Source organism: Quercus lobata, chromosome 9, assembly GCF_001633185.2.
Source record: "Quercus lobata isolate SW786 chromosome 9, ValleyOak3.0 Primary Assembly, whole genome shotgun sequence".
In the NCBI taxonomy this organism is placed as follows: domain Eukaryota; kingdom Viridiplantae; phylum Streptophyta; class Magnoliopsida; order Fagales; family Fagaceae; genus Quercus; species Quercus lobata.
The window spans coordinates 41,233,764-41,242,843 of NC_044912.1; the positions used below are offsets into that span (position 1 = coordinate 41,233,764).

At 35.2% G+C, this 9,080-nt stretch overlaps 1 protein-coding gene across 2 annotated transcripts; it reads right to left on the reverse strand.

Annotated features, from left to right (window-relative positions):
* Window positions 1-899: 899 nt before the first annotated feature.
* On the reverse strand, window positions 900-8,716 carry LOC115959878 (homeobox-leucine zipper protein ROC2-like). Of its 2 annotated transcripts, XM_031078516.1 has the most exons (10): window positions 8,496-8,716; window positions 5,160-5,341; window positions 4,692-5,048; window positions 3,616-3,729; window positions 3,292-3,504; window positions 2,964-3,141; window positions 1,976-2,223; window positions 1,761-1,871; window positions 1,336-1,679; window positions 900-1,135 (listed from the first exon to the last, which is right to left on the reverse strand). In XM_031078516.1, exons 2-9 carry the CDS (start codon window positions 5,214-5,216, stop codon window positions 1,362-1,364), a joined length of 1,596 nt encoding a protein of 531 aa, XP_030934376.1. In that variant the 5' UTR covers window positions 5,217-5,341; window positions 8,496-8,716; the 3' UTR covers window positions 900-1,135; window positions 1,336-1,361. The 2 variants fall into 2 exon arrangements, with proteins under 2 accessions (XP_030934376.1, XP_030934377.1); XM_031078517.1 differs by lacking the exon at window positions 5,160-5,341 and having other exon boundaries at window positions 8,496-8,715.
* Between the last annotated feature and the right edge of the window lie 364 nt (window positions 8,717-9,080).

Sequence of the window (9,080 nt, forward strand, 5' to 3'; positions counted from 1 at the left end):
GAGTCCCCAGCGCGGTGGTGTCGAGGTTTTTGGAGCTGGAGAAGTCGCCAGTGTTGCGGTGGTTGATGCAGTTCGATGGGTTCAAGGAGAGGCTGTTGGCTGATGATCTCTTCCTCACTAAGTTCTTCATGGAATGCGGCGTTGGGTATTTGTAGGTTTATTTAATTTTAAATTGTAGATGGGTTTAGTGGATATTAGTGGATTTATTCATTTAGACCCATCTAATTAAATAACCTAATGAGTCTTTACCCATTTAACTCAAATATTTAAATGGATTGGATTAAGACTTATTCAAATAAAGTAGGTAATGGATGGGTTCATGGATATTGGTAAAAATTACCGCCCCTATATGCAAGTCACAATTTGATGCCATAATTTGACGTTGTTTTCAACCTGGTGCTTGGGCAGACCTACGCAAATTATAATAGGTTACCATCCCTTGACACCTGCAACCGCTCTTCATTTTCATGACTATTTGGTTTAAAATTTAGAATACATTCTTTGAAAGGATGGCAGCCAAAGTAAACGACAGTCACCAAGATAAAAGGCTGCAAAATATTTAACTACATGAATAGTTCTTTTTCTTCTCTCTTTTTCAAAGGTCCCATGCAAGCTGCATTTTGTACCTTAATTCCATAACCTCTATGAAGTACAATAGTCATTGAATTTGCCCCATAATTCAATAAAACTAAAGTTTTCAGAAGTTACTCCCCTACTAGAGAGGCAGCTAAAGGCCACAGGTAAAAATAAAATGTACTGAACCGTTTGATTCAGATGGTACTTTTCCACTTCTCCCCAATGGGAAGAATGCGGGTTCAACTCCCTGGAGGTGTGACTATCTAAAAACCTATCAGACGTCAATTCCTATTTAATCTTCTTAATCACGAGCCGCAGGTACATGGATAACTGGGAACTAAATTTCGATCCTCTATAAGATTCATAGTAACATGTCAATCATGTCAAAACTGAATGACCAGTATCATACAAACTTCATTTCTAATGAATTAAAATTCTATGCTGAACAAATGAGGTTTAGGAAGCGCATACAGAACAAATCGTAGACTATACAAGAACCATTATGGCTTCCAAGATTAGTCAATTTCAAAGTCTAACTTGATGCTTCTCCCCCTTGTGACTGCAAAATAGATACAAAAAATTAGAACAATAGATCACGATATGAGTGCTACTATATTTTCACAAGAAAATGACTACATAATAGCAAGACCATCAGTAATTGAGACCCTGCAATTTGATGGTACATGTGAATTGCAAGACAGTAAAAAAGATTCAGTCGAGTCATGACCAAAGTAATTTTGATTTCAACTAATCTCTTACATAGTGTATCTGAAGCATTAAGTGATTTAACTCGTTAGCAGTCTACTAGGCATTGCTTCATATATCTCTTCAACGATGTCATTGATGATAAAGTTCATGGACTGAATGGCTTGACCAGATTCCAGGACAGCAAGCTCTTGTTGCATGGCAATGGTTACTAAGCACGAATCAGATAGTAGGCCCGCAGATCCATCAGGCAATATGGCAAACCCTGAAGGCTTTAAGTGATCATATATACATCCTCCAACAAAAAGTGCATTAGTAGCTGCTTGGGTCATTGGTGATGATATGATGAAGTAACAAAATTCATCCCATGAAGCCTCTTGTAACAAATAGTCGTGATTCTGTCACATCAAAACAACATTTCATATAAGCAAAAGATCATGCACCCACCGACAAGTAAATCAGTGAAATCACATTATCACCTTTGTGAAATCATTCTGTAAATCTACATTCTTATGTAAAGTGATGCAGTTATTATAATCTTCTGAGGCAAGCTTAATCACTTCTTCAGGCTCTTCCAGAAGGCTTGGCCACTGCAACAAACCAATATGTAAACACTAAGCAGTCTATATTGATAGATTAGCAAATTAACACACTAACAGAGTAACTTGGCAGAGTTGTTTTGACAGCAATCAACCTGTAATTTGACATTATTTTTGAGAAGAAATTGAACAACTAAGAATGGTTGTGCTTGAATACGGAAGCTAGTCAAGGCGATGTAATTACTTGAGCCCTGTGTTTCAACATGATTCATGGTCACATCCTTCAAAACCCTTACTTCTCCATCAGACAGAATATCCCATTTCCTTCTGTTAGGAGCCTCATTAATGCATTCCAAGAAATTCTTCTCCATATACTCAGTTAAATTCAGCAAATATGCACGAGCTGCAAAACTCATAATAATATTATAAGTTCTTCATGTTCTCGTTAAATCATAAAATTTGTGGAACATAAAAAAGCATCCAACCCTGCTATATAGTATCTCAACATGCATTAGATATATTGACCTTTGAACATTTATCAACCCCACAAAATTTGAGAATCATTTATGATACTAACTTTTATAATGATGATTCCAAGCTCTAGCTTTTATGTTGTAAATGAAGACGACATTGGGAAAAAAAAGTAAACATCACAGCCATGGTATGAGAATTCCATAACTTTCATTACGTAATCACCTCAGTAGTTATTTAACTTTTAAACCAAAACTGCCAGTAAAAAATGAACAGTGAGTTAAAAAGCTCAAAGTTTTGATTAAAATGACAATGAACATTACATTAACAGCAAGAGGAAACATATGACCAGATGTGCATATCATTAGATTTAATCATTTCACTCACATAAAACTAAAACTTGAGGGAAAGTCAGGTTTCTCATGCATAATGAGAATTGGCACAGCAAAGGACAACATCCCATCGAATGGATTGGGTGGATTTGGCCTGTAGAAAGGCATTAATCTCCAAACGTATCTTGAGTCATGAGTGGATAGGTTTAAAAAAATCAGCATACGAGTTATATTGGTGACGCCATTATTGGACAGCATAACCAATTTTACTACTTACACTATCCTCGCCTAAAAATGGCACTAACATGTAAAGGTTATGGATAAATTATAAATGTCATACCTTGCTGGTCCACTGGCATCCTAAGATTGAGAAATCTACTATTATTTCGCTTTAACTTCTGCAACAATGTCCTAACACAGCGCTTTGCACAGAATGCAAGGTTCGAGTTAATTATTGATGAGTATATATTTTCTTGGACTTGGTGCTCATTCACTTCCACATTCTCAAGCCATATAACCTGCACTAGGATAGAGACCCAGAATTTGAGAAAACAAATCATTAAGAATATTAAAAATAACCAGGGCAGTAATAAGAATCCTTCTATATCCTCTTAAATGAAGTTTTTAATAAACATAATTTTTTGTGGATCGTTTGCCTTTACACTAACCTCAGAGTACTCGTCATGCCTCCTGATTATCACCCCAGATGGCCTTCGCCGACACTTTACTTCCAATTTAGAATCTGAAGGTCCATGGTGGAAATAATCATTCGATACATCAACAATGGCCCATATATCTTCCACGATCTTTCGTAGGCATCTAAGGAAACAGAATTTCCTTGTTGGCACAAGTGGTGTGGGCAATTGAAATTCAGCATTCACCTACAATAAGGATAATAAGTACTAGTAGGGTAGAATTGACCTATAACCGGTAAGGAAACAAAAAGGTAATCAAGCATGGTAATCTCCAAATGAGAGCCCCCCAAATCTTACCATTACTATCTTCGTGATTGTTTCATCAGCACGACTCAACTGCTGCAAAACACCAGTTGGCAAATGGCTAGATCCAAAATGGGCAATGCGGGACAAGGTTGAACCCCATCTATCCTTAAAACAGGAAAAAAAAAAAGGCAGCAAAAATGAAACATGTATAGGGGGAAAAGAAGAAAGATGAACAAATTCAATCCTTTAGCGGGTGTTCATTTTCCCTAACCAAATATAAAGTAACATGGCATGGCATTACGTGCTCAGATATGCTTTCAAGTAGTATATTGAGAATTTCACAAATCATTTCATTGGGATAATCTTTTCAGTCCATTAGGAGTTAAACTTCATAGGAACTTTGATAAGATTGAGTAGACTCTTCCTTGGATAAATCATAAACAGGTAGAATAAAAGGTTATCCCATTCTGCCATGCTATAGGCAGTAATAATTGAGGTCATATATGAATGGTTCAAGTTAAAAGCTAGACCTCACCATCGCAATGCAAAACTCAGTTATGGTTTTTCTATATTACTCAATTATGTAAGATTTGACTGACATAGTGCATCTGAATTAAGAGGCCACTTATTAAACTGCAGATAATACAGATAATATAGACCCTCTTTAATTTCCCTTTCTGATTGCCTGATCACCTTTACCAGCATAATTCATGCAGTTCCTTAAATGCAGATGGCCATGTCCATCATTCACACAAAAACAAAGATATAACAGTTCATTATTTGCTTTCCATCTGCAGTACCTCTCATCAACAAGCTGTCAAGTTTCCAGAAACCATACATTACAGACAAGAAATATAAGTGATCCTTAACCCTTTCTTTCTTCAGTAAAACTACCTTTTTAAAGCATAAAGATGGTGCATTGGGATAGACCAACACAGTATTTTCTAGTTCAGATTTCTAAGGATGTCTCTAGCATGGTTAAGAGGCATAAAAAAAAGGTATGCAAGTCAGAAAAAAATAACAAGAACATTCATGACGAAAGTAGATCCCACTAGTCACCATTCATGTTTGGCAGACAGGTTATGCCCAGTTCCAAGTATTTCAATGCTAGTGTTAAGAAATCTCACCACATCCATCAAGACAGAAACCAAGTTCTCAGGGGCAATTGGAAGAATTGCAGTCTCAACCGAACATTCGACTCTCATTCCGGGTGGAGGCAAAGTCTTAAATATCTGTTGGAATTCCTCAATTGTACCTAATGCTGGAGTACCAACAACCCAAGTGTTTGCTTCTAAAGCCATACCCATGATTTCCTTGTAAGCTGCCTTGGAGATGTTATTTGCCTCTTGCAGTTTTAGGAACTTACTCTCCACAGAATTACTGTCAGAATGATTAGCCATGGGTGCTTGAACTGGATGCAGAAGCTTAGACGTAGGAAGTTTAGCAGGCTTTGAAGAAATGTCAAGGGAAGATAGTGCAAGATCCTGGCACATAAGTAGAACTTACATGTTACTATTACTATGGCATACGAATCACAGTAAGCTAGACAAATGGGCTGTAATTAAAAAGAAAAGTTAAATGCGGTTTGCTCAGACTAGTTCTCTGGTGTTGCCTGCAGCCTTAGTTCCGGAGCATTGGTCAGAATCTTCCATTCTAATATGTAGTTTCCTGTAATTATGACTTCGACTATTAAATTTTTCATGCTCTGACAAATTTGTCTTGTGTAACCGGTTTTCTGACTCAACCTCCTCCCCTGAACTTTGACCCCCCCGCAGCTCTTTGACAACAATGAAATGTAAACAATGAATATAATAATTAGCTATAATACCACATTAATCATAAAAGCTACTTTTTTTATAACTATTAATAATAAAACTAAGAAAGTAAAAGTTCCTATATTGGCAATTGAGGTCTGCATAGACCCTAACTTTTGGTCCATCTATCTTGGAATTAAGGTAATTCATCTTTCAGAACACCTAATTCAACAACCAAGTATTATGTAAGTGAAGGTACTACCTCAAGCCCAATCAAAGACCAATTTCTTAGAGATCAGATCTGTAGCAGTTGTAATGTTGATTCTTATAATAGAAGAATCAACACAAGCATTGCATTTATAGTCCTCTAATATATAAACCATACAAGGATTTGGTTACTTTTTGAGGAACATCAAACTGAAATTTGGTAGGATTAACCAGGTGATTAGTCTAGGCTTTGGAAAACTCAAACACAATGCCGCAAATTACTTATAGGAGCAACTGTTGTTTGATACAGGACATGTGAAGCATTGAGATTTTTCTTTATGGAACTCAATTCGAAGCATTGAGAAAATTAAACTTAATGGAATTCACTATCTTATATTGCAACAACAGTAACTTTATGGTTAATGCATTGAAATTAAGCCGAACCATTCATGTGATGGAAAAAGAATATACAGATACAATGACATGGAGAGAAAAATAAAACTGTTATCCTTCCTATCATAGCTAAAAATGGTAGATCTCACCAGATTTTTGTCAATCTTGAGCAAATTTAACTAATACTTTCTCAAATTAACAAAAATGGACAGAAGATACTAATCAATTTCAACAAGTTAAACTTTTCCTGTAAAAATGATAATAATAAGGGTAAGTTACACTGACACATCTGAGGTGTAGTGAAATTAAACTTGCTATATCCAACTTTCAAGAAATGACACTCCACCCCCAAATGATAAAAATAATTGAAACCCCACCCTCTTTTTTGAATTAATTTGGGGGTAGGTTTAATTATTTTTGATCATTTGGGGGTATGATGTCATTGAAGAAGAAGAAGAATTGCTATACTCAACTTTCAATAATTGACATTGTCACCCTCTTTTTTAAATTTCTTTGGGGGCAGTGTTAATTATTTTGATCATTTGGGGGTGTGATGTCATTTACCCTAATAATGAAGAAGAAGAAGAAAGAAAAAAATTCCTGTAAACAGTATTCAAATGATTGGAGAGAGCTTGGATCCCAATACAATCTACCTAAAACTTATCCTGACTTCTAGGGACTGAAGACGCATGTATTCTCCATTCAGCTTACACATATTATAAGTTCCATCAAATTGTAAACAGCTTACACCTTTTAATGTTTGGATAGGTGTAAAAGCTTACACCTGTTGATGAATGTACCCGCCATTCATATAAAGAAGGTAATTTCCAATTGAGCACTTATTGTACCCTTCTACTTCCATCATAGATTATTAGATCTCCACCATCAAATGTTGCATTTAACTACTTCCTTGAAGTAAGCTTTTATGAACTGAAAACTTGGGGGGCACAAATAGGCCAAATTTTTCTGATAGAGCAGTACGAAAAAAGAACAGGGTCATTTTAAAACCACGAGGTATGGACTTGATATATGGATGGAAAAATATTTTTGCACTAAACTGTAATCTCGTTCCAAATTGAAAAAGATCTAAATAGAATAACCTTATAAATATTCAATAATGCTTTATGAAATGATTTCAATGTAATTTGCACTACAAATCATGACAATAATGATACATAATTTTGTGGTTTGTGACACTTGAAATGTGGGCTGTGGGAAGCAAATAACGGAAGCCCATATGATACTTCTTGATATATGTAAAAGGAAACATTGGTATGAGCCTTGGTCAAGATGAAAATTTATTTTTCATTGGTAGGGAGTCTAAATTACCTCAAACCATTCAATTTCTTCTTATGGTATAAAGAAAAATTATTTGTAAATATAGGCAGCTACACCAAACAGGAAAATTAACTTATTATACCAATTAGTTTAGCACTTCAAACTAAATGTCCGTGCAGATTTCTTCAATATTATGGAGAAACAACGCAAAAAGAGAAAAAGTAGAAAATTTTAAATTGAGAAGTGTTGAATCCAAGAACAGAACATCAAAGTGAGCTTTATTGCAAACCGGAAAGCAGAGAAAGATCTTCTTCACTTCTAAGGAGGGTTGTCCTAGGAAGCACACACACTTCATTTGGGGTGTCCTACCTGTGTCATGCTAGTGTCATACCCACCGTGTTGTTTTACAATTTTTTAGAAATTGCTTGTATTGTCGTGTCCATGTCCATACTTCCTAGGTTGCATCCTATGGTCGGGGTATTCAAATATTTCCTAACTACAAAGCATTTGCTTCACAGTAAATCATCAACAATTGAAACTAATTCACAAAAATTAAAATAAATTTGTGCAAAGAGACATAAACATGCAAGCAAACACTCAAACACGCACGCACATTTAGGAAACACAAATCTTCAAGAATCTTTACTTAGAATTAAAACCATTGTTTACACTCTAAGTCCCCAACCCATTAATCAGAAGAAGCTGTTTTCATGACAAAAAATTTTATAAAGAAGCTAAGGCTTAATTGGAAACCTAGACAAACATCCACTGCCCCAATTCCTTAAGAGCAAAATAAACCAACAAACAAAGTTTAATCATAGAGAAAGAAATTAACAAAATAAAAAAATCTAACCCAATACTCAAAGCAACGCATAGTAGCAGTTTTGATAAACCTTGGGATTTTTTTATAAAAAAAATTAAAAATAAAAAAATTAAAAATTAAAATTAAAATTGAAATTAAAATTAAAATCAAACCTAATACTGATACTTAAAGCAAGGAGTAGAAGCAGAATTCTTGATCAAAGGATAAATTGAGAACAAGAAGGCCCAGCATGAAAACCCTAACCTAAAAATCAAACTAAAGCATTGACTAGAGTCTATCTTGAATACAAACAAAAAATCAGAGATGCAAGAACTCAATCAGAAACTTCAAGAATCATCAACTGGTGCAAAGAAGTGGGTACAAATATTTTCAAAGAAAAAAAAATGAACAATAGACAAATACACAGAGATATATGGAAATTAAAAAAAAAAAAAAAAAAGATATTGAAAAGGAATAAAAGAATATTGAGTACTCACTGAACTGTTCAATCTGAATTTCCCTGAGATTTCTGACAAAACAAACAGTCTCTAGAGAGTGAAATGGGTTTTTGGAGAGAATTGGGTTTTTTGGGGTTTGGTCTCTTTATCTTCTTGTGTTTGTAGAAGAGAGTAGAGAGTGGGTTTTACTTCCCGCCGAGTGCCCTTTCAGTTTTCTGCTTGTTACTTGCGTTTCTCCTTCTCCACTCCAGGCCTATATATATATATATATATATATATATATATATAGTTTTGGGACTACTGGGTTTCACGTGATACTCGCGTGATGTGTTCTCTAATATATAGCCTAGGGGGAGGGGATTTAGCATAGACTGGGAATTAACGAATCTGTAGAAGTTAGATGGTGGTTCTAGGCCAAAATGTCCAAATGGCCATAAAATTCTAACTATATAGTTAGTAGTTCTAGTTACTAAACTATATTATTTACTACTATCTCGAGTCTAAAAAATTCGATTTTGGCCTATAAATCGAGTGTCAGAGACTCGATTTTTATGGTCTAATCATTTCTGATGTAGCATATTTTTCCACGTGGTGACCACATGAAAATCGAGTCTTTAAGACTCG

What these genes read in the sequence shown, in the direction of transcription:
- LOC115959878 (XM_031078516.1), bottom strand. Translation starts at nt 5,216, where the DNA reads ATGGAAGATTCTGACCAATGCTCCGGAACTAAGGCTGCAGGCAACACC. An exon ending in GGCATGACGAGTACTCTGAG is followed by an intron (nt 3,142 to 3,291) that starts GTTAGTGTAAAG and finishes ATCCTAGTGCAG; the next exon opens with GTTATATGGCTTGAGAATGT. An exon ending in TACAGAATGATTTCACAAAG is followed by an intron (nt 1,680 to 1,760) that starts GTGATAATGTGA and finishes TTGATGTGACAG; the next exon opens with AATCACGACTATTTGTTACA.